This window comes from Cervus elaphus, chromosome 32 (genome assembly GCF_910594005.1).
Source record: "Cervus elaphus chromosome 32, mCerEla1.1, whole genome shotgun sequence".
Classification (NCBI taxonomy): Eukaryota; Metazoa; Chordata; class Mammalia; order Artiodactyla; family Cervidae; genus Cervus; species Cervus elaphus.
Genome location: NC_057846.1, coordinates 42,161,158 through 42,187,230, shown reverse-complemented (window position 1 = coordinate 42,187,230; position 26,073 = coordinate 42,161,158). Strand labels below are relative to the sequence as shown.

General features: G+C 42.8%; 1 protein-coding gene and 1 long non-coding RNA gene across 6 annotated transcripts in view; one reads left to right on the top strand and one right to left on the bottom strand.

Moving 5' to 3' along the window:
• Positions 1-2,237: 2,237 nt before the first annotated feature.
• Positions 2,238-26,073, bottom strand: part of IDO2 (indoleamine 2,3-dioxygenase 2) — a 65,471-nt gene continuing 41,635 nt past the window's right edge. For all 5 annotated transcript variants that reach the window (XM_043893866.1, XM_043893868.1, XM_043893867.1 and 2 more), the window contains 3 exons: positions 14,245-14,296; positions 4,842-4,990; positions 2,238-2,989 (listed from right to left, as the gene is read on the bottom strand). In XM_043893866.1, the coding sequence (XP_043749801.1) occupies positions 2,634-2,989; positions 4,842-4,990; positions 14,245-14,296 (557 nt within the window). In that variant the 3' untranslated portion in view covers positions 2,238-2,633. The remainder of the gene's footprint in view (positions 2,990-4,841; positions 4,991-14,244; positions 14,297-26,073) is intronic.
• The window catches only part of LOC122688056, a 34,360-nt gene continuing 29,125 nt past the window's right edge, over positions 20,839-26,073 (top strand). Inside the window, exon 1 of the long non-coding RNA XR_006339317.1 lies at positions 20,839-21,415. This is a non-coding gene — a long non-coding RNA (uncharacterized LOC122688056). The remainder of the gene's footprint in view (positions 21,416-26,073) is intronic.

The following is a 26,073-nucleotide window of genomic DNA, read 5'->3' as shown; positions in this document are numbered from 1 at the left end:
GCTGGAGGAATACAGTGTTCTCTCTTGTACTGGTGTCTGTACGATGCTCTCAACCTCACCCCACAACCAAACTTTCATTAATGTTTCCTCCATGACAAGAACTATAACGTTTGTGACTTATAACCACCCTGAGACCAATCTTGATTATGAAAGGTCATCTTGACTATAAGAAACAGAAATTGAGACTATTTACAACAGCTAGGATATGGAAGCAACTTAGATGTCCATCAGCAGATGAGTGGATAAGGAAGTTGTGGTGCTTATACACAATGGACTATATTACTCAGCTGTAAAAAGGAACACATTTGAGTCAGTTCTAATGAGGTGGATGAACCTAGAGCCTATTATACAGAATGAAGTAAGTGAGAAAGACAAATACCGTACACTAATGCTTATATATGAAACCTAGAAATATGCTTATATATGGTACCAATGGTCCTACACGCAGGGCAGCAAAGGAGACAGACTTAAAGGACAGACTTTTGGACTCCATGGGAGAAGGAGAGGGTGGGATGATTTGAGAGAAAAGCATTGAAACATATAATTACCATATGTAAAATAGATCGCCAGTGGGAGTTTGATGTATGATGCACGGAACCCAAAGCCAGTGCTCTGTGACAACCTAGAGGGATGGGGTGGGGAGAGGGTTGGAGGGGACTTCAGGATGAGGGGAACACATGCATGCCTATGGCTGATTCATGCTGATGTATGGGTATGGCAAAAGCCATCATAATTTTGGAAAGCAAGTATCCTCCAATTAAAATAAATAAATATTTTTTTTAAGGAAAGAAAGTGCATTAAAAAAAAAACAGGAAGCTGAGAATAAAGGATATTCTGAATTTGGTCAATGTATCTATATTCATCCATAGCTATATGTATAACAAAATCACATTGTTGTACACCTGAAACTAACACAATATTGCAAATCAACTCTACATCAATTAAGCAAAATAAATTTTCAAAATGGAGAAGTCAGAATTCAAAGTCAGAATTCAAACGTATCTTAAATGTTATGTTCTTTTTGAACAAGAATGACAGCAATGATGGGCGATGTTTTGAATCACCAGCTATGGTGTTTCTACTTGATCCGCCTCCTTGGACCTGGTGTACAAGCGGTCTGGGTTTATTGATACCAAGTTAGAGCAGTTAGGAGAGCAAATCAAAGAGAAATAAATATATCCAAGCACATTTCTTAAGTTTTACAATTGACTTGTCAAACACAAGGATGGTACATGGATAGAAAAGGCTTTATGAGTGATGAGAGCCTCTGCCTTCTGAGCTTAGACTCTGACCTAAACTGTAGACAGAGAGGACACCATCAGAGTTTTTCTTGGTCCACTCAGACCACGTGCTCTTGGCTGCATCATCCACACCTTCCCTTTTTATTTTTTATTTTTGGCAAGACCAAGTCCTCAGAGGATGTAGGGCCTTCCTGGCACCCCAAAAATTGTACTGGTTTCTTATCAAGGGTCTTGGGCATTGAGGAGAGTCCAGAAAGATCAATTCATCCATTTTACAAATACAGACTTTCAGCATAAGAAGAAAGAATCATTCTTCTAAAAATAAAGAAGGAAACTGAAATAGAAATTACGAACTTCTGAACTGTGTGGCTATGCCTTATCTGTTCCCGTAACATTAAGTACCCGTTTCCACGCTGGTGATTTCAGAGTCTTGTCCTCCACTTCCTCTTCCCTCTTCACCTCCCCTGGAGTGTTTCCAACTTTCTGCCCCCAAGTTCCGCACATGCAGGGGGAGAGTGGTAGCCTGGGGCCTGGAAAAGCCTTTCTGCAACCACCAAAGCCAGACTTCCCTGGTAGCTCAGCTGGTAAAGAATCTGCCTGCAATGCAGGAGACCCTGGCTTGATTCCTGGGTTGGGAAGATCCCCTGGAGAAGGGAATGGCTACCCACTGCAGTATTAATGGGCTTTCCTGGTGGCTCAGATGGTAAAGAATCTGCTCATAATGTGAGAGACCTGGGTTCGATCCCTGGGTTGGGAAGATCCCCTGCAGGAGGGCATGGCAACCTACTCCAGTATTCTTGCCTGGAGAATCCCATGGCCAGAGGAGCCTGGTGGGCTGCAGTCTGTGGCCTTGCAAAGAGTCGGACACGACTGAGCGACTAAGCGCAGCGCAGCACAGCCCCTAAGCCAGGACTCGGTAGGAACTTAATAAGCTGGTGAGTACATGAATGGAGGCAGGCAAGTTTTGATTTTGTTTTTTGAGAAATCAGCAAGGTGATCCATGCATAAGCAATTTTATTTGATTAGTGAAATGTAGATTGGGTTTCTATAGTTGGACAAACAGAATAGGAGTATACTTGCTCCCGGTTAGGGCGAGGGGTGGTGGTTGGTTCTAAAGGGGTAATCCAGAGCTGTTTGCTATAAAACAGTAACTAGAGAGGGAAAGATAAGTTTCAGGCCATGAAAACTCTCTTCTGAGAACAGGTCTCAGTAAAGGAGAAGGCAGTGTTCTGGGGAGCAAGGACATGAACAACGGCACTGAGGTTCCTTTCAGACTATTCCAGACAGAGCCTTGGCCCCATTCTCCAGGCCCGCCCGCTGTGCCGCCAGAGGAGGCCAAGGGGAGACCTCCCGCCATTGCTGGGTTGGCGTTTCCGGGGAGAGGGCGCTCGCTTAGCCGCTCGGGTGGAGCCGTGCCTCCAGCGTCTTATCCCTGACGCTCTTCAGGAAGCTCACGACGGCCGTCCCCCCGGTGCCCCTCGCCTCGAGGGCCCGAGGGGGCCTCGGGAGGTGGCTCGTCCTCCGGGCCTTTGCTTTGGATGCGGCCGTGATGAGGTACTTGGTCACCAGGGCCAGGTGGTGGGTGCGCAGCGCTGCCAGGCTCTCCACACACTGGTTATAGGCCGTCAGAAGCTGGCCGTTCCCAGAGGAGAGGACGTGGGCCCTCACGGAAGGAGCCACGCGAATTTCTTCTACGAAGGCCCTGTGCGAAGGAGGCATGTAATCCCTCATCCTGTGCAGAAACTCAGCTGAAAGAAAGATGGCGGGACAAGGCTGTAACTCCCCGTGGAAAGACGAGCAAACCTGTCTGTCTGTTAAGACATTATGGCGCCCTGATCCTCACTACTCATCCTAACAGTATCCAGTCCATTTGGCCGGCTCTTTCGCTTACAGACATCACATCCTCCAAAGCTTTTTCTCTTTTTTATTTTTTTAAAAAAATATTTTGGCTCCCTCACTCAGCATGTGAGAAATTAGTTCCCTGACCAGAGACTGAAGCTCCACCCGCCCTATAGGAAGCACAGGGTCTTAATCACTGGACCACCAGGGAATTCCCAAAGCCTCCAAATGTTGATTGGAAATGAGGAAGGGAAAAGAAGCAAGCCCCATTTCAGATAACTAACCTGGAACCAGCTCTACCAGCCAATGTATAAATAGTTATCATCTCTGAAATGTGGGCAAAATATCTCACTAGTCACATGAGGTGTATCCACAAAGGTAAGGCACAGACCCTTAAACGGAGGAGCTATTTATTCCGCTAAATTTTGTTTCTCAAGTGCTTTATTTTAGAGGGAGTGCTAAGGAAGAGGACAGTGATAAAAGTTTCTGAGGGCAAGAAGATAAAGAATGAATAATTGTTTTAGTAATAGCCTCAAAGTCAAACTGCTGAAAAATCGGGTCAATAGATATTTATGGGAAATATAGATAGAAGAGAGATCATTTATAGGAAATTCATTATGGTATTAATATTAATCATGGTACATGATTAACATCACCAAATCAGAAGCCCATGGAATATTACTCAGTCATGAAAAAGAAACAATATTAGATCATTTGCAGAGATGTGGATGGGCTCTGAGTCTGTCACACAGAGTGAAATAAGTCAGAATGAGAAAAACAATATATATTAACACATATATATGGAATCTAGAAAAATGGTACAGACAAGCCTGTTTTCAGGGCAGGAGGGGAGACACAGACATGTGGACACATTGGGAGGGTAGGACTGACATATGTAGATTACTGGGTACAAAATAGATAGCTAATGGGAACCTGCTGTAGCACAGGGGGCTCAACTCGGTGCTCTGTGATGACCTAGAGGTGGGATGGGGCAGGGGATGGGGAAGTCCAAGAGGAAGTGGATATATGTGTGTATATGCCTGAATTACTTCATTGTACAGCTGAAACTAACATGACATCGTAAAGCAATTGTACTCCCCCCCCGCAAAAAAAAAGAAACCCATGAAAATTGATCATAGTTCTAGAGAATTGCCTTTTGTGGGTGAGACTAGATTCTATGACCAAATTCTAGTTGGTTTTATCTTTTTCCTGTTTCTTAATCCAGTTTAGAAACTTCATGCTAGGAAATGTCTTTTTGCAGCTGTTGAGCATTTGGCTTGATGATGGCAGGTAAGGAAAGGCACCTTTTCAAGCTTGCAAGATGGCAGAACCCTGTCCTGGTCTAAAGGGATGTGGGTTGAGGCTGCACTGTTTTTATGGGAAGAGGCTTCAGTGGAGGAACCCATTTCTGTCAGCAGCTACATCCTGACTTGGCAGCTAGTGTCTGATCCTCAGTCTCCAGAACACTCCCCCACTCTAGAAAAAGCAATCTACTGCCTAAGGATCCAAATAAAGTGACAGGAGACTATGGGAAATTCAGCAATGTTTTAAAGTTTGGAAGTAAAACCCAACATTCCGCTGAGCTCTGATACCAACTGGCTTGATAAAATCACAGATGGTAGGCACACAGTCTCCTGGTTAATCGGGAGGAGTATAGACTTTCTGACTTATAGTTGGACTTATCAGTTGGTAAAAACAGCTCCGCTCTTCCTCTCTGATAAGGAAAAAAAAAACAAGAAAAAAGAAAAATGTCTGATTTACCACTCTGCTTGCTGTGACGGACGCCCAAGAACTCATCAAAGGCATGCAGTATCGTGCTCTGAGCAGCGCTTCCACCAGAGTAACTCAGGGGCTCTTTGGAGACACCTTCGTATACCAAGCCCACAGGCAGTGCTGGGTTATCCTTCCATCTAGGTAAGAACAAAGTCAGACGGAAGTGCATACTAGGATTTAAGGGTGTCTTTTCTGATCAGGATATAGATCAAGCAAGAAAGAAAACACACGTTCCTCTCCTATCTTTTCTCTCCTCTTCTGTCACCCCTGATTCCATGTCCTCATCTTTTTGTCTGAGTCTCCCTCATTCTGAGTCCCCCAGCCATTTTACTCATTTCACTCTCTGATATTTTAGAGGGTCTTGAACGCTCTCGGGGTGTATGTGGGTAATTCCACAATGAGACAGAATCAGCAACCCCAAGAATACACCGTGTGTGTGTGTGTGTGTGTGTGGTTAGTCACTCAGGCATGTCCAACTCTGCAACTCCATGGTCTGTAGCCTGCCGGGCTCCTTTTTCCATGGAATTCTCCAGGGGAGAATATAGTTTGTATATCACATTCACCTACATTTTCTGATTTATTCTTCCTGGAGTAGATCCAGGCAGGCATTTTAAAACCCATTTAATAGAGAAACAGTCTCAAGAGGCTGTCTCCAGGACTACCATTCTTAGTGAAGCAACTAGAACTTGACCCCTAGATTTGTAATTCTCTAGTTTCACTTCCCAAGACCCCACCCACCCACATGTTAATTTCTTTTGCTGACAACAAAATATTCTCCTCTTATTGCTGGGAACCCTGTTGTTGATGCTTTAAATAGCAGATAGCAGACTTACGTTGATGTCTCCCGTCCTTCCGGTAATTCTAAAGATCATTTTGCTCAAGAGAAGGGAAACACACACATCATGCACATACAGAAACCTCAGACAGATGGCCTCAGCTGGCATCCATGACCTTTTTCAAATACCTCCTTGAGTAGGAAATGCTCTTATTTTCTTTGGGGACCATTTTGCATTGGCTGTTCTGCGGTTTTGCTGGATGAATATCACAGTGGCCTTTGCAGTTGGAGAAATCTCACCACACAGGAGATGACACACAGACAGAAGAGCCGGGTGTGAACGGGAGGAGCCCAGGGAGGCTCTGAGTCTAAGATCAAAACCTGCCGTGGCTCTTAGGAGAGAGGACTCTGTCTTAGGCAGATGTGGAATTGAATCTCAGCTTTGATATTTAGTAACTCTGAGCCTTGGCTGAGTTAATTCACTTTCCAAAGCCTCAGTTTCTTCATCGGAATAATATTAGCATCAATCTTATGGGGGTTGTTGGGAGAACTAATTAAAATAATACCTGCTCGGTGTCTGAAAAATATCGTGTTCAATAAATATTAGGCATTTTATCATACTATTCACACTGAATTGTAAGCTCAGCTCCCCCCTTTCATTTTTTGGTGACTTTATACAAGCCCTTCTTAGTCTCAGTTCTCCTGACCTGTGCATACAAGCTCAGTCACTCAGTGCTGGACTCTTTGCGACCCTATGGATTGTAGCCTACCCAGCTCCTCAGTCCATGGGATTTTCCAGGCAAGAATACTGGAGTGGGTTGCCATTTCCTCCTCCAGAGGATCTTCCTGATACAGGGATGGAACCCACATCTCCTGCGTCTCCTGCCTTGGCAGGTGGATTCTTTACCACTAAGCCACCTGTGAAGTTCCTCCTGACTTGTACCTAGTACCTAGAGCTGCTGAAAGCATCAAGTGCATTCCAGAAAGGTCTGATGACTCATCAGAGTTCAGGACACTGGTCCAATAAAACTTCTAAACAACATTTTATGGGGCAGAAATGTTGAAGACCAGACTGCTATTGTGTGATAAGTGGACCAAACATTGGCAGTATGGGTTTGGATTGTTCTCTGTAATCCTGCTGATGGTCTTGTTTGGTCATTCTGGGCTCCTTCCCTAGCTCCCTCCCTTAATGACCACTTCTAAGTGCTGGACACTCTCAGGACTTAGTCCTTGCATCTGTCACTACTCTCACTCCCTCATCATCTCATCTCACCTCGTGGATTTCAAAGCCAGCTCTACTGGGACTATTGACAAATGTGCACCTGGACCTCAGTCTCTTCCTTATATTCCAGATACGTGTATTCAACTGCCTACTAGACATCTCCATAGGAAGGGCTTCACCCCAAACTGACCTTTCCATTCCCCCTTCCTTTTGCCAGGGTGGCTCCTCCCATGTCTCTACCCTCGGAGAAAAGCCAATGGCAGCTCCATTCTTTCCATGGGTCCAGCCACAAACCTAGAGTCCTCGCTGATGGACCTCTTTCTCTTCCATTCTATGTGCAATCCAAGAGCAGGTCCTGTCAACCTTACCTTCAATCCATATCTATTCAGAACTGACCATTTCTCAGTGTCTCTACTGCTCCCATCCAAGCCCAGGCCACCACCCTATCTTGCAGTCAGAGCTTCCTAAGTGCTTTCCTGGGTCCATTCTAGTCCCCCACTCAGAAGATAAGAGTGATGACCCAAAACTTAAGACAGCTTATGCCACTCTTCTCAGAACTTGTCCGTGCTGTTCATCACACTCAGAAAGGAAATCAAGGAACCTCTACACGGTCTGCCCCCCACCCCCACATCACTTGTATTCCTTATTCTCCCCTCCTTTCCTCCTTGAGAGCACTTCTGGGCTCAGGGCAGCTTTTCCTTCAAAAGTCTTCCCATGCCTGGGTCACTGTGATGTTGCTCCTTTTGCATGGAGCAGGTATCTGAGTAGCTTACTCCTCACTTCCTTCGCGTATCTTCTTAAACACGCTTTAGAAACATGGCATTCACAGACCACAATAAATAAATAAGAACTTCGGCCACCACTCATAACATTCTGTAATGCTTTTATCCTACTTTAAATTTTTCTATAGCTTTTATTGTTGTAACACATAGAGTATGATACTTGCCTTCCTTATATTTATTTATTCATTAATTTATATTAATAAAATGTTTATTTTATTCATTAAATATAAATTTATTTATAATTATAATAAATTATAATTTGTTCATTAATTATTCATATATTAATAAATATGTGCTATGATTAACATGTAAGCTCCACAGGAATGAACTGGTTGTTTGTTTTACTGCTTCATTCCCAGCACCTATTAATAGAACTGTGCCTCGCATTGACTTAGCCCTCACTAAGTATTTGATCAATGAAGGGATGAAAAAATAACTTTATATAATTAAGCATTAAATATCTAGAATATGTAAAATGTTATTCACTCAGTCGTGTTTGACTCTTTGTGATCCCATGGACTATACAGCCCAGCCCACCAGGTTCCTCTGTCCATGGGATTCTCCAGGCAAGAATACTGGAGTGGGTTGCCATTCCCTTCTCCAGGGGATCTTCCTGACACAGGGATTGAACCTGGGTCTCCTGCACTGCAGGCAGATTCTTTATCTTATGAACCACCAGGGAAGCCCCAGAATATGTAAATCCAAGTGTACTTCTTGAAAGGATCTGGCCAGCTTAACAGAAAATAATAGAGAAAAGAAAAACAGTGTGAAAGTTAAAAATAAAAAGAAGGCATCTATTTTCAAAACCCCATATTCCCCATCTATGATGAGATTAATCTGAGGAAGAAAAATTGGGTTCCTCTCAATAGCCCAAGAATTGCTCCCATGCATTCTTAGGCCCAAATTGTTCTTTGTGAAGAAAAGGAATTATTTTCCTTTCAAGTCTCTATAGGCAAGTTTGTTTTTAGCCTTTTTTGTAGCATATTTCTAGTAAACCTCAGAAAGGGGGATGTTTAAACAGAAAAAGGAAAAAAGAAATGCGATGCCATTTTTTTTTCCAAGGGGACTGATAACGTCCCTGAGAAATTTAAAGTGAATGAGAAATAAAGGGAACTGTTTCATTTACAGATGGAATCTCTCAAAACTCGTAAGTAAAAAAATTTTTTAAGTCAACAGAAATAATAAATCATGCATAGAACAAATCAAGAACACAGGGACAGATTTAGATTTTTCAAGACAAGTCTACTGGGAACGTTCAACAATCCAGATGTTTTTGGCCACCAACATGTTTAGGTATGGCTACTGGCCACTTGGTTTATTTAGCTATGTGGGAAATAATTTTGAGGTTCACAAACAGAAAGCAGGTATTTATGTAGATCAGAGATAAAGTATATCAGCGGCCCAGAAACTTATTTTAATGAAAATGAAGTTACCCTCTGGTGTCCATTTAATCATGACACAGGAAGTCCCCAACATAGGAACCTTCCAGTTACAAACTTTCAAAGATGCTACAGCTTGCCCTCTGTTTCCTATTTGCTGATGACCCTTCAGCTCTACCATCCCCTACTTCCTCTCTTTCCCCCAGTCAGTAACTCTTCTTACCTGTTCACTGGATGCCAGCCCCTGGATGCCAACTGTACTACTGTATTTTTCAAGGTAGTGTACTGTAAGATTAAAAGTGTTGTTTTTTTTTTTTTTAATTTGTGTGTGTATGTGTTTGTTATGTATTATCTGTGTGAAAAGTATTATAAACCTATTCAGTACAGTACCATATATTGGATGGTGTTAATTGGGTACCTAGGTAAACTTTGTTGGACTTAGGAAAAAAATGGACTCTCAGAATGGACTCATTCATATGTAAGGGACTTACTGGAGATGGAATTCTAAAAACATTGCCCCAAGATTCCCATTCTAACTCCAAGAACTGTTAATATTATAAGACAGCATGCCTGTGGATATGATACATGGCAAGCGAAAGGAATCTTGAAGGTGTAATTAAGGTCACTAATTAATAACCTTAATATAGGCTGTTATCCTGTATTACCTAGAGAAAATTAATCACACAAGACCTTAAAAGCAGGGAGTTTTCTCTGGCTGGTGGCAGAAGGAGACCTCTAAGAGGTCTGAATTATAAGAAGAGTCAGGAGTGCCATTGCTGAATAGCAGGGGCCTTTTGCCACTTCTGAAAGAGATGGGCATACCAGACCACCTGACCCACCTCTTGAGAAACCTGTATGCAGGTCAAGAAGCAACAGTTAGAACTGGACATGGACCAATAGACTGGTTCCAAATAGAAAAACGAGTACGTCAAGGCTGTATATTGTCACCCTGCTTATTTAACTTATATGCAGAGTACATCATGAGAAATGCTGGGCTGGAGGAAGCACAGGCTGGAATCAAGATTGCCAGGAGAAATATCAATAACCTCAGATATGCAGATGACACCACCCTTATGGCAGAAAGTGAAGAGGAACTAAAAAGTCTCTTGATGAAAGTGAAAGAGGAGAGTGAAAAAGTTGACTTAAAGCTCAACATTCAGAAAACTAAGATCATGACATCTGGTCCCATCACTTCATGGGAAATGGATGGGGAGACAGTGGAAAGAGTGTCAGACTTTATTTTTCTGGGCTCCAAAATCACTGCAGATGGTGATTGCAGCCATGAAATTAAAAGATGCTTACTCCTTGGAAGGAAAGTTATGATCAACCTAGACAGCATATTAAAAAACAGAGACATACTTTGCCAACAAAGGTCCGTCTAGTCAAGGCTATGGTTTTTCCAGTAGTCATGTATGGATGTGAGGGTTGGACTGTGAAGAAAGCTGAGCACCGAAGAATTGATGCTTTTGAAGTGTGGTGTTGGAGAAGACTCTTGAGAGTCCCTTGGACTGCAAAGAGATCCAACCAATCCATCCTAAAGGAGATCAGTCCTGAGTGTTCATTGGAAGGACTGATGCTGAAGCTGAAACTTCAATCCTTTGGCCACCTCATGTGAAGAGTTGACTCACTGGAAAAGACCCTGATGCTGGGAGGGATTAGGGGCAGGAGGACAGAGGATGAGATGGCTGGATGGCATCACCAACTCGATGGACATGAGTTTGAGTAAGCTCCGGGAGTTGGCGATGGACAGGGAGGCCTGGCGTACTGCAATTCATGCGATTGCAAAGAGTTGGACACGTCTGAGTGGCTGAACTGAACTGAACTTTGCCACTTCCCAGGAGGCACAGTGGTAAAGAATCCGCCTGTCAATACAGGAGATGTAGGAGATGAGGGTTCAATCCCTGGGTCGGGGAGATTCCCCTGAAGAAGGAAATGGCAATCCACTCCAGTGTTCTTGCCTGGAAAATTCAGTGGACAGAAGAGCCCAGTGGGATACAGTCCATGGGGTTGCAAAGAGTCGGACACAACTGAGTGACTCAGTAGGCACAAAAACACACGTGTGTGAAAGGGACTCTGGAGGCTTCTAGAAGCTGAGAGCAGAGTCTGCCAGGAGAGAAAGAGACCTTAGTTCCCAAACCACCATGAGCTGATTCTGCTGAACACTTGAATGAGTTTGGAAGGGAATCTTCCCCAGATTCTTAGGATCAGGGCTCAAGCCCAGCAGACCCTCTGACTTTTGAGGTCCCAAGCAGAGAAGCAAGCCAAGCCTACCTGGCCTTGTGACCCAATGGAAGGTGAGATCATAAGAGAGCCTTGCTCAGTTGTGATAATTTGTTAGGGAATGGTGGAGACTAACAAAAACTCAAAGGGAAAAGTGAAGCACAAAGAGATTTTCCAGAATTAGATCTTCCTAAATCCCAGGCTATTTCAAAAAAAATTTTTTTTATGGCCCTTTCTTCTCCCTTCTAATCCTACCAACACTTCTCTACATGTTTTGCTTAATATTTGTTGCTAGAATCTATTCTACAATCAGATCTTTGTCTTAACCTTTGTGTGTGTGTACTTGGTCACTCAGTCATGTCCAACTCTTTGCAACTTCATAGAATTAACCTACCAGGCTTCTCTGCTTATAGGATTTTCCAGGCAAGAATACTGGAGTGGGTTGCCATTTCCTACTCCAGGAGATCTTCCTGATCCAGAGATCAAACCTGAGTCTCTTCCTACATTGGCAGGTGACTTCTTAACCACAAGTGCCACCCAGGAAGCCTCCCTGATAATGCTACATGCTAAAGATGGAGAGCAAGAAGAGTCTTCAGCTGTTAACCAAGAGACTGGTGGTTTGAGCCCACCCAGGGCCGACTGCCCCTGTGACCTCTTTAAGACGTAGTTGAGAGGGTAACAGGCAGGAAGGCCAGGGGTCTCCAAATGGAGGAAATAGGCTGCAAGTGTCAGACATTTTTATCTCTTTTAAGCAGCAGGAGGAAACAAACTAGCAATATTTTTTTCCTTCTCTATACAAATTTAAAAGGAGGTTTCTCTTAAAATACTGTGTTGCCATAATGACACCTGGTTTCACCTGAAGCTAACTACTCTCAAACCTTGAGTTAACCAATACATTTTTCTTATGGAACTGTTTGTCTTAAGCTATGTTACTGTGCTATGCATTTACCCCAGACTCTGTCTTCAAGTCGGTTCTGCCTAATGACTCAGAACCTACTTGACAAACCAGTACATTATACTCAGATATTGTTCCCCTAATCTATGTAAACAAAACTATTTGTATGGTTATCTGCCTTTCTACAAGATTCAAGTCAATCATTTTATGGCCTGGGATGAATCGTCTGGTGCCAAGATTAGCCCAAAATGCATCTTATGGATGAGGGGCCTGGTGCCATTCTGAGTTTTAAGACATTGCTTTCTTTTCATTAACAGACTGCTAGTGACTATATAACATACAGCTGAAGACTAGTAGAGGGGTACTCTTTCGGCCCCCTTCTGATGTCTATGTCAGAAGCTTTCTCTATCTCCTTTATACTTTAATGCAACTTTATTACACAAAAGCTCTGAGTGATCCAGCCTTGTCTCTGGCCCTGGATTGAATTTGTCTCCTCCAGAGGCCAAGAATCCTGGCGTCTTATCATTCAGCAACAACCTTTCATAGTTTAAGGGTTTGCAGTGGCTCAGATGGTAAAGAATCTCACTGCAATATTGGAGACCTGGGTTTGATCCCTGGGTTGGGATGATCCCCTGGAGAAGGAAATGGCAACCTGCTCCAGTATTCTGGCCTGGAGAATCCCATGGACAGTGGAGCCTGGCTACAATCCATGGGGTCACAAAGAGTTAGACACGACTGAGCAGCTAACACTTTCACAGGATGGATAATCCCTTTGTGGGGGTTTCAGGAGTGAAGGGTACACAGGAAATGTCTAAATTCTGAGATACACTCTCAATTCCATTCCTTTGCTCTTCCCCTGTCCTTCTCTTTCCCCCATAATCCAGGTATCCATTACTGTCAAGTTATTCTCTGGAAAAGCTGCTCCCACTCTCTGTCCCTACAGTGAGGGGTCCACACCCAGGCTGGCCTTCCCTGAAACTGTCTCACACCACACACTCACGTGATCTAGAGAAAATACTTAATGCACATGGTGACTCCATGCACTAAAGCTATTGATGAATCAGTACATCTACTGATGTTGGTATTAGGTATGACTCTTGCTACATCCAGACACAGCTTAACATACTTTCTACCAACAGTGCTTCAAGCACCTTCTAGTTATCAAGATGGTCTCTCAGTTTAGTTCAGTTCAGTTGCTCAGTCATGTCTGACTCTTTGGGACCCCATGAATCGCAGCACACCAGGTCTCCCTGTCCATCACCAACTCCTGGAGTTTACTCAAACTCATGCCCATCGAGTCAGTGATGCCATCCAGCCAACTCATCCTCTATCATCCCCTTCTCCTCCTACCCCCAATCCCCCCCAGCATCAGGGTCTTTTCCAATGAGTCACCTCTTTGCCTGAGGTGGCCAAAGTATTGGAGTTTCAGATTCAGCATCAGTCCTTCCAATGAATACCTAGGACTGATCTCCTTTAGGATGGACTGGTTGCTAGGTGATGACTATTTCACGTTCACCTCTTTCGTCCACTGTTCCCCCCTTTCACTCTTCATCCTTGAAACAAAATCTTCATTCCTCTCAGTTGATGTGAATAGGAAGCCATCTCATTAAAATATGTCAAATTATGGCTGATATAAGTAAGAAATGTATCTCATCTTGAAGAATACCAGGAATATGAAAAACCTGTCATGGGGTAGCTATTCCAGGAATGTTAGAAGAAAGCTTTTCAGCTAAGGCCTTTGCCTTCACCAGCTTGGATAATGGGGCGGGGGGGGGGGGCGGGTGGAGGGCAGTGGGAAAAGGGATATAAATAGTCGAGCTTTGTGGGTGGCACATTGAGCTTTTTCTCCCTCCTTCCTCCAGGTGGTTTTCTAAGAAAGGTGAATACAAATCGAATCTAAAGGGATGGCCTCAAGACAATCACTCTAAATAGTCACCTTTCAGTGTCATTTGTCGCGCAGATGGCACCCCATTGCTTTGACCCAAGAGTGGATCCCCGGGTGATTCTTTTGTTACTTGATGTCTCTTTCTCTGGCAAGTTTCTGCCTGTTTCTCCCCCTCATAAGTCTGGGAAAGGCTACAGATGTCTCAAGCCAGAGAGGAGCTGAACTGTACTTACCCAGAGAGGAAGATCCGGATGACTGCATAAAATATGTCTGGATCTACGTAATCTAGAGAAGCAATCAAAATGTGAACTTTACTACAGGCAACGAAAGCAATAGGTTCCATGTGCTCGGGCTCCGAAGCCCTCCCGGGCCCCTCCCCTATCTGATCTGCAGAGAAATCTGGAAGGAGCCCCGCAGCAGGAGCGGGAGGAATGTCCCCTTCTGTCGCCCCCTCGCTGGTGCTTCCGGGAGTGTTAAACAGCTGCACAACTGGCCTTTTCCATCTGTGGTTCTTCCGTGTTCTGAACAACAACCAAAAAGGGAGGTCAAGCCCATCTTTAAAAAATTTAGTGTTATATTTTTAAAGAGACATGATATTTGAGAGAACATGGGAAGCGGAAAGGAGAAAAGCAGAGAGGACCTGCCCTCTGACCCCTCCGTGTCTGGACAGAGCGTGGAGGGTGTTCCACCCAGGCTCCGCCACACCTGGACAGACACAGGCTCGCCGACCTATATTCCCTAGTCTGTGCAGTTTGCTCTGAACCTAAGTCAGGGAGTGGGGCTCACTGATTTAACTAGTTCATTAACTGGTATGCAAGGAAGCACATCCTCACATTTATACTGAGCTCCTTCGGGTTTCTTTTTTATCCACTTTATTTTTATGCGGACCATTTTTAAAGTCTGTGCGGATTGCTGCAATATTGCTTCTGGTTTATGCGTTGGTTTTTTTGTTTTTTGTTTGGCCGAGAGAGATTTATAAGATCTTAGCTCCCTAACCAGGGCACCTGCACCCGCTGCACTGGAAAGCGAAATCTTAACCACTAGACCGCCAGGGAAGTCCGCTTTGTCCATCCTCTTTTGACCCTTACTCTCTCTTCTTCATGCTTGTTACCCTCTGGGATCTGACTTGTTTCTTTCTCTGTTTCTGTTATCCAGATTCCTGTCTATGTTTCTTTGTTTCTGAGCAAAAAAAAAAAAAAAAAAAAAGGAACTTTTTTTTTTTATGAAACCCAAATAATGACATCAGTTTGGGTCATCTGTAGATCAATGACATCTGTATATCATCAATTTGCCTTTTCCACTGTCACACCTGGTCTCTGGTCCTCTATCTCCATTTTCTCTGAAGCCCCTTGGGCCCAGGTAACTCATGTCTTGCATCAGCCTCGGGGCTTCCCAGGGCCTCGGAGGGCTGCCACAGCCCCCCTGCTCATCTGCAGCAAGGTTCCACGTGCTGGACTCTTCTCTGGGCCCTATTTCTGGGTCTTCTCCATTTGGTGCTCTGTTCCCACAGATCCTCTGAGTACTACGTACAATTTTTTGCTAAGCAATAATGACTGGAGGCAGTTTAATGTGTTACCCATCTTATCATATTTAAGGAGGGAAAGTCAAATGAGTATTTCAATAACCTGAGATAATTTGTTTTTCTGTTTCTGACTATGCCCCGCAGCTTGTAAAATCTTAGTTCCCAGACCAGGGATGGAGCGTATGTCCTCTGCTGTGAAAACACAGAGTCCTAGCCACTGGATCATTAGGTAAATCCAAATGTGAGATAATTTTAATATTAAAATTTTCAATAGATATAAATAGTCCCTTCATGATTAAAACAAACAAACAAAAAATTAGCTAATTTGGAATAGGCAGGAAAGTCCTCCTTAAACTGATGAAAGGAATCCACAGAAAGCCTTCAGGACATACTATACTTAATAGTGAGATATTAAAAGTGCCTTTTAAAATGTGAGCCAAAACCAAGTACGGTACTTCCATTCAACACTATGTTAGGCAACACCTCGCCTGAAGAATAAGAACAAAAATTAAAATAAAGAAAGATTATGAGGACTTCCCTGGTGGTCCAGTGGTTGAGAGTCCGACTGCCAATGCAGGGGTCATGGGTTCGATCCCTGGTCTGGGAAGATTCCACATGCTACAGGGCAACTGAGCCTGTGTGCCACAGCTGCTGAGCCTGTGCTCTAGAGCCTGGGAGACGCAACTACTGAGCCTGCGCGCCCTAGAGCCCGTGCTCACAGCAAGAGAAGCCGTCGCAACGAAACCCCATGCACCGCAGCTAGAGAGTAGCCCACATGCAGCAATGAAGTCCCAATGCAACCAAAATAAATAAGTAACTAAAAATCAATAAAACATTTTAAAAAAAAAAGATTATGAGGATGGTAAATGAAATAACAAAACAATGTTATTCTCAAATAATGTGATTTCTACATAGAAAACCCAGATAGTCAACAAATCATTATTAGAATTAATTAGTGGTTATCAAAGTGCAAGATTCAAGCTTCATATTAAATATCAACTTCATCCGAAACCAGGAACAAAGAGAGATCCAACGATACTATCAGTTCAGTTTAGTTCAGTTGCTCAGCCGTGTCTGACTCTTCGCAACCCCAAGAACCACAGCATGCCAGGCCTCACTGTTCATCACCAACTCCCGGAGTCCACCCAAGCCCATGTCCATTGAGTTGGTGATGCCATCCAAACATCTCATCCTCTGTCGTCCTCTTCTCCTCCTGCCCCTAATCCCTCCCAGCATCAGGGTCTTTTCAAATGAGTCAGCTCTTCGCATCAGGTGGCCAAAGTACTGGAGTTTCAGCTTCAACATCAGTCCTTCCAATGAACACTCAGGACTGATCTCCTTTAGGATGGACTGGTTGGATCTCCTTGCAGTCCAAAGGACTCTCAAGAGTCTTCTCCAACACCACAATTCAAAAGTATCCATTCTTCTGCGCTCAGCTTTCTTTATAGTCCAACTCTCACTTCCATACATGACTACTGGAAAAACCATAGCCTTGACTATATGGACCTTTGTTTACAAAGAAATGTCTCTGCTTTTTAATATGCTGTCTAGGTTGGTCATAACTTTCCTTCCAAGGATTAAGTGTCTTTTAATTTCATGGCTGCAGTCACCATCTGCAGTGATTTTGGAGCCCAGAAAAATAAAGTCTGACACTGTTTCCACTGTTTCCCCATCTATTTCCCATGAAGTGATGGGACCAGATGCCATGATCTTACTTTCCTGAAAGTTGAGCTTTAAGCCCACTTTTTCACTCTCCTCTTTCACTTTCATCAAGAGGTTCTTTAGTTCTTCTTCACTTTCTGCCATAAGGGTGGTGTCATCTGCATATGTGAGGTTATTCATATTTCTCCTGGCAATCTTGATTCCAGCTTGTGCTTCCTCCAGCCCAGCATTTCTCATGATGTACTCTGCACATAAGTTAAATAAGCAGGGTGACAATATACAGCCTTAATGTACTCCTTTTCCTATTTGGAACCAGTCTGTTGTTCCATGGCCAGTTCTAACTGTTGCTTCCTGACCTGCATACAGGTTTCTCAAGAGGCAGGTCAGGTTGGTCTGGTATTCCCATCTCCTTCAGAATTTTCCACAATTCATTGTGATCTACACAGTCAAAGGCTTTGGCATAGTCAATGAAGCAGAAATAGATGTTTTTCTGGAACTCTTGCTTTTCTGATGCTCCAGCAGATGTTGGCAATTTGATCTCTGGTTCCTCTGCCTTTTCTAAATCCAGCTGGAACATCTGGAAGTTCCCAGTGCATGTATTGCTGAAGCCTGGCTTGGAGAATTTTGCGCTTTACTTTACTAGTGTATGAGATGAGTGCAATTGTGTGGTAGTTTGAGCATTCTTTGGCATTGCCTTTCTTTGGGATTGGAATGAAAACTGACCTTTTCCAGTCTTGTGGCCACTGCTGAGTTTTCCAAATTTGCTGGCATATTGAGTGCAGCACTTTCATAGCATCATCTTTCAGGATTTGAAATAGCTCAACTGGAATTCCATCACCTCCACTAGCTTTGCTTGTAGTGATGATTCCAAAGGCCCACTTGACTTCACATTCCAGGATGTCTGGCTCTAGGTGAGTGTGAGTGATAACACCATTGTGATTATCTGGGTCATGAAGATCTTTCTAGTACAGTTCTTCTGTGTATTCTTGCCCCCTCTTCTTAATATCTTATGCTTCTGTTAGATCCCTATCATTTCTGTCCTTTATTGAGCCCATCTTTCCATGAAATGTTTCCTTGGTATCTCTAATTTTCTTGAAGAGAACTCTAGTCTTTCCCATTCCATTGTTTTCCTCTATTTCTTTGCATCGATCCCTGAGGAGGGTTTTCTTATCTCCCTTTGCTATTGTTTGGACCTCTGCATTCAGATGGGTATATCTTTCCTTTTCTCCTTTGCTTTTTGCTTCTCTTCTTTTCACAGCTATTTATAAGGTCTCCTCAGACAGCCATTTTGCTTTTTGCATTTCTTTTTCTTGGGGATGGTCTTGATTCCTGTTTCCTGTACAGTGTCATGAACCTCCATCCATAGTTGATCAGGCTCTCTGTCTATTACATTTAGTCACGTAAATCTATTTCTCACTTCCACTGTATAGTCATAAAGGATTTGATCTAGGTCATACCTGAATGGTCTAGTGGTTTTCCCCACTTTCTTCAATTTAAGTCTGAATTTGACAATAAGGAGTTCATGATCTGAACCACAGTCAGCTCCTTGTCTTTGCTGACTGTATAGAGCTTCTCCATCTTTGGCTGCAAAAAATATAATCAATCTGATTTTGGTGTTGGTTATCTGGTGATGTCCATGTGTAGCGTCTTCTCCTGTGTTGTTGGAAGAGGGTGGTTACTATGACCAGTGCATTCTCTAGGCAGAACTCTATTAGCCTTTGTCCTGCTTCATTCTGTACTCCAAGGCCAAATTTGTCTGTTACTCCACGTGTTTCTTGACTTCCTACTTTTGCATTCCAGTCCCCTACAATGAAAAGGACATCTTTTTTGGGTGTTAGTTCTAGAAGGTCTTATAGGTCTTCATAGAACCACTGAACTTCAGTTTCTTCCCTGTTACTGGTTGGGACATAGACTTGGATTACCATGATATTGAATGGTTTGCCTTGGAAATGAATAGAGATCATTCTGTCTTTTTTGAGACTGCATCCAAGTACTGCATTTCGGACTCTTTTGTTGACTATGATGGCTACTCCATTTCTTCTAAGGGACTCCTGCCCACAGTAGTAGATATAATGGACTATATTATACCTAATTCAAAGATAATATTCACTAGAAACAAAAACATAGAGTAACCATAAGGTAGAAGATATCTAAATCTCTTATATTGTGAAAGAAATCAAAGAAGTTTAAGAAATGTCTTTGTTGATGGGAAATAAAACTCTAGAAGAAGTTTTTAAAGAAAATTTTTCTAAAGAAAAATCTAGAAGAAGAAATGTATCTGAAGAAGAGTTCTCTGGGTAAATTTTAGGCCCTGTGACAATAGAGGAATACCCAGCAATGTAAAGATATGATTTGGGGAGCATGTTAATGCAGGGGTCCCCAACTGCTGAGCCACAGGTGCAGATCGGTACACTGTTGGGAACCGGGCTCCATAGTAGGAGGTAAGTGGCAGGTGATCCAGTGAAGCTTCACGTGTATTTATGGCCACTCCTCATTGCTAGCATCTCCCCGGCCTGTGTAAAAATTGTCTTCCATGAACCAGTTCCTTAATACCAAAATGGTTGGGACTGCTGACATCGTGTGTTCAGTCTCCATCTCTCCACTTGCCCTGATCAGAAGGACCAGAGAGAACATCAAAACCATGTCATTTTTCTCCAAATTATAGAATATAGATTTAATGCAATTTGAGCAAAGTTCTTAACAGATTTTTTTAAAAATTGGAATCTGACAAGCTGATTCTACAATTATATGAAAGGCAAAGTGTCAAAGGTAAGACAAGCATCCCTGGAGAAGAAGAGCAAAGGTGTGTGTGGGGGGCAGTTCTTTACCTGATAATGAGAAATACTGTGAAGCTACAGTTCTCTTATGACAGATGGTTTTGATATGGGGAAAGACAAAGAAACAATGAAATAGAATAGGGAGCCTGGAAAGAGATCCACTTGTTTAAGAAAATCTGGTGTAAGACGATGCTAATATTGCAGATTAGTGATGATTCACAGAAGGGAAATTGAATGTATTTCCTATGTCATGCTCTATAGAGATAATCATTAAATGTGTATTAAGGGCTGAAGGGTGAAAGATAAACAATTTCAGAAGAAAACATAGAAAAATATATTTATGACCTCTGATTATGAATTTATATCTTACATAAGACTTCCTAAAAATAGACTGCTGTAAAGAAAGGGCAAATACTCTGGCTATTTAAATGAAGAATGTTGGCTTTCAAAAGGCAGAATAAGACAATCCAAGGCATTTGCAACACGTAACTAACAACAATCACCCTCCAGAGTGTACCAAAAAGCTGACTAAAAGCAATGAGTTAAGGATAAAAGACATTTCCAAAATTAAGGAAAGCCATGCATTTCACAAAACAGGGACATGCTCAGTAAACACAAGAACATGGGCCTCTCCACTCCTCCGTCCCAGATACACAGAGAGTTAACTCATTACAAATCAGGGAAATGCAAGAGTTATGCCATCCTCATGGCTGAATAAGAGTTTTCTTCTCTCTTCCCCACAAAGAACATTGATTTAGACAGTCACCCATGGATAAGATGGGCTTCCCAGGTGGCTCGGTGGGTAAAGGATCCCACTGCAATGCAGGAGACCCAGATTTGATCCCTGGGTGAGAAAGATTCCCTGGGAAGGAAATGGCAATCCACTCCAGCATCCTTGCCTGGAGAATCCCATGGACAGAGGAGCCTGGCGGGCTACAGTCCATGGGGCTGCAGAGTGTCAGACACAACTGAGCCATTGAGGGAACACACGCACAGAGGGAACCTAGAGAAGAATATCAGCTCCAGGCCTGTCTTTGGGAGATCAAAAGAAGGCAGGCACAACGCTTAAAGGAATTCTGCCACAAGAGGGAGCAAGAAGACTGGAGCAGGTGTATCCATAGCCAGTGTGGAAAAGCCTTAGAATCCCTACCAAGGCTGATGGATGGTATTTCTCTCTAAACCAGACAGAGAGCATCTATTAACATGGGACTGGTGAGGGATGAAAGCCATGTAAATAGTCTTACTTCTGGATCATATGTGTGTACATTTGCACTAGGAAGGGCAGTTCCGGTTCCGGAAAGCCAGTGACATTATCCTACAGGGAGCACAGAAGCTCCAAGGACACAGCTGAGTTAAGCCTCCCCCCGTGTCCTTCCCTCTGTCGTCCTAGGAGAGCAGAGAATGACCCTTGGACGGCAGCTTCTGCCTGATGGCCAAGCTCAGGTATGTTTAGTGAAGGGGGGTCATGTCTTTCAAAGCTTTCCTTGTTGTTGTTCTGAAAAACACAAACCATTTTGGTTGAGTATCTTGTTCTTTTGCATTTAAGTGAATCTGAAGAGAAATGCAATGTCTGTTCTTGATTAGTTCACACTCATTTCGTGAAAATTTTATCCTATTTTTGTTTTGCTTGGAAAACCAAAGGAAACTTGCTATTTCTATGTTTCAGAGGTAGAATATCTGAGTTTTATACTGAGAAGAGGCTTTTAAACAAAACAAAATTCAGCAAATCCTTGCTTTGGGTCAGTACTAAAAGCCACAGACCCAGAATCACTGCAGCATTTTCACATGACATTATTAATGCTCATGCTGGTCCCATGCAGGTCAGTAAGGGGCTTCCCAGGTGGCACTAGTGATAAGGAACTCGCCTGCCAATGCAAGACACGTAGGCATAAAAGACAGACCCAAGAGTCATGGGTTCAATCCCAGGGTCAGGAAGATCCCCTGGAGGAGGACATGGTAATTCACTCCAGTATTCTAGCCTGGAGAATCCCATGGACAGAGGAGCCTGGCAGGCTACAGTCCAGAGGGTTGCAGAGAGTCAGACGTGACTGAAACAACTTAGAAAAGAAAGCACCTGTTACCAACATCCAAAACAAAGCCCTATAGATGTATAACTGAACTATCCATCCGAACTGTATCTTTTTCGTGTGTGTGTAATTCCCACAGGGATCGAACTCACATCTCCTGCATTGGCAGGTGGAATCTTTATCATTGAACCACCTGGGAAGCCTGATGGATACATTCAGTTTTAAATTTTCTACTAGAGATATTTCAAAAGGTAAAAAAAAAAAAGGAAAAATTAATAACATACCATGTTTTAGTTAACTCCAAATATCCAAAATATTATCATTTCAAATGTGTCCAACACAAAATTATTAATGAGGGTTCTAAAAATAATTATTTGAAATTCTGTGTACATTCTTATAGACTTAAATTTTATTTTATACTTAGAGTGTATTTTAATTTGGATGCTGAATTTTCAACAATTAAGTGAAAGTGAATCTTTCTAACATTAAAGTTGTGTCTAACAGAAAAGTAATTATACTGATTCAGTTTTTTTTTTTTTAAATTTCAATTGCAATGAATTAAAATTAAATGCAGCTAAAACTTTAACTCCTCAGTTGCACCGGCCATGTAGCAAGTGTTCAGCGGCCATGGGTGGCTAGAGGCTGCCATATTGGACTGTGCTTGGAGAGAAACTGAAGAGTTTTCAGAACTAAAGTGACACAACCTGATTTGCACTCCTAAACATCAATTCAGGCTGTGTATAGAGTGTGGATTAGACTGGAAAAAAGCAGTTGAGAGAGAGGATGCAGAAGGCTACTGTAGGAGTCCTGGCAAGAGATGATGACAGCCAGGTGCAGAGGAAGTGATGGAGAAACACAAGGGAAGGAAGAGACACAAACAGTACTCCCAAAAGAGACTTCCCTTTGTGATAACAGAATGGTGTTTTACTTGGACCTATCCTTCCACTGAAAACAAACAAACAGGAAAAGCTGGATAAATGTGAAAGCATCCTAAAGACAATTAAAGAGCCAAAAAACCAGCAAGGAGTCACTAAGCAAAAATGCAAAGAAAGGAGAAACTCAGGGATGCAGAAAACCGAACTGGAGAGACACTTTTCCCTCAAAGCATCTGTCAATTCAGGTTCACCCGGGCTCTGCTTTAGCGGCTATGGTAGGAGCCCTGGGTCCAGCCTTGGTGAGAAATTTTACTCCACACTCTCCTCATCTTATCCAGGGAGACCCAGATGCTGTACCCTCAAATTCTGTATGAGTCAGGCCCTCAATTCACTCCTGCTTGCCACAGGAGAAAGCATTAGAGCTAACTTTTGCACCAAGCAAAACAGGACTTAAAAAAAAGAAAACTCTGTTCCTGAGAAGCTGGGACCATAGTTTTTGCATATTTTTAGCCCAGGTTCAGCTGACAGATTGACACATGGGTCTTTACTTGCTCAAATTGATCTAAGATGATGATCCAGAATTTTAGTTTTCCCAAGAGCCAGAAAGAACCAAATACAAATATTTCTCTATCCTAGTCCCAAAAGCCTGCCTACAAATGATATTTCAAGAACAACATTACAAAGTAGAAAAAGAAAACAGGTCACGCATAGAAAAAAAAAGACATGACAACCACTGTGAGAACAAAGAAAGGAAACAGAAACAAGTGCCAAACATTAAACTTATCATACTTACCACACCTATCGATTATAAAGAACCACACTCACCCACATTTAAGCAAGCTTGAAAGCATTTATAGGAAACAGAAAATTACAAAAAGAAAAGAGAGTTGAAAAGAATAACAGCTTCTGGAAATGAAAAATCAAACAACCTATTCAGGGTGTGTGTTTAGTAGTAGGTCAGAAGCAGTTTGAAAAGTAAAGAATCTAATTAGATGGGAAGAAGTAGTCCAAAATGCAGCCCAGAGAAAGAAAGAAATGGAAAACAGCAGCAAGATTTTTAGGAAAATGGAAGACAAAGAGGAATGGTCTAACACCTGGAATTAAAGTTCCAGTAGGAAGTAGATGTAGAGAATAGACTTGTGGACACAGGGATGGAATGGAACAATGGAGGAAGTAACATCAACAGAGATACTCTATCAGGTGTAAGATGGCTGACAGGAAGTTACTGTGTAACACAGGAAGCCCAGTCTGGTGCTCTGTGAGGACCTGAAGAGATGAGATGGGTGGTGGGGGAGGTTAGGGAGGGAGGGAGGGGATGTATGTATTAATATAATTGTAGGTGATTTGCATTGTTGTAGGGCAGAAACAACACAACATTTAAAAATTGTTTAGATATATTAAAAAAAAAAAAAAAAAAGAAAAGTTCCAGTAGGAGGCAGAAAGGGAGTGAGGTGGGAGTTTGTGAGGGTTTCATGGCTGAGGATTTTCTAGGGTAATGAATTCTATCAAGTACAGAAGCATAATATTGTGAAGGGGTAATAAACTGAACAACACAGAAAATAGGCAGACTAAAGAAGACAAGTAGACAGGGAGAAGGGCTTCTTCCCTGGTGGCTCAGTGGAAAAGAATCTGCCTGCCAAGCAGAAGACAAGGGGTTAAATCCCTGGGTCAGGAAGATCCCCTGAGGAGGAAATGGCAACCCACTCCAGTACTCTTGCAAGGAGAATTCCATGGACAGAGGAGCCTGGCGGACTGCGGTCTGCGGGATCGCAAAAAAGAGTTGGATGTGACTGAGTGACTAAACGACAAGACAGGGAAGAAGACAGGAGACAGACTTCTCAGAGGCAACAAAGGGAACTACTACTGATGTACTCAACACCGAAGAATATTTAAATGAAAAAAAAATGAAATTAAGTCGCTCAGTCGTGTCCAACTGTTTGCGACCCCATGGACTGCAGCCTACCAGGCTCTTCTGTCCATGGGATTTTCCAGGCAAGAACACTGGGGTGGGTTGCCATTTCCTTTAGCAAAAATGCAAGATATAAATAAGCATAAAAATAATAAAACATAAATAAATGGAAAAATAAGGCAATTTTTAGATGAACTTGCCAGCAACAGAGACTCTCACTAGAGCAAATCTTATAGGCAAAAAAATAAATGTATACAAAGGAGTGAAGAGCAAGGGTTATAAATATACAGTCCAGTGTTTAAGGCTCTGCACTTCCAATGCAGAGGCCTCGGATTGAGTCCCTGGTCGGGGAACTGAGATTCCACATGCATTGCAGCCAAAAAAATTTTTTTTCTTTTAATTTAAAATGTATATATAAGCAAATCTGAGTGACCTTTCACTATATAAAACAGTAATGATCACTGTAGATTTTTAGATATCTTCAATGTATGATGTGCAATGCATATTTCTGCTTACAGCCTTAAGAAATCTTCTGTGAAGATTTGTAAAACTCTTCAGTATCCTGTGTATATATGTGTGTGCTTGCCTTAAGATGTGCTGCACTCACAGGATGAAATTATATTTAAGGGAAGAGATGATGGCTCAGATAATTTGGGTTTACTCAGATTACTCTGTGTCACTAGTCCATGAGTGAAAACAACTTTAGAGACATGAACTTGGTCCCTTGGTCATATAATTGTATGCTCTTTGAAGAGAAGATTTCCAGTGTTAATTCTCTTCCACCTGGATTTAGACAAAGTAAGTTCACAAGTTGACGACCTAGAGGACTAGGATGGGCGGGGAGAGGGAGGCTCAAGAGACAGAGGATATATATACATGGCTGTTGTTGCGGCTTTCCCAGGTGGCACTAGTGGTAAAGAAAAAGTAAAAGAACATGTGATATCAGTGATAGTGAAAATCGCTCAGGGCCTGACTCTTTGCCAGCCCATGCACTATACAGTCCATGGAATTCTCCAGGCCAGAGTACTGGAGTGGGTAGCCATTCCCTTCTCTAGGGGATCTTCCCAACCCAGGGATTGAACCCAGGTCTCCTGCATTGCAGATGGATTCTTTACCAACTGAGCTATCAGGGAAGCCCAAGTGGTAAAGAACCCACCTGCTAATGCAAGAGACATAAGAGACACTGGTTCAATCCCTGGGTTGGGAAGATCCCCTGGAGGAGGGCATGGCAACCCACTCCAGTATTTTGCCTGGAGAATCCTATGGACAGTGGAACCTGGTGGGCTACAG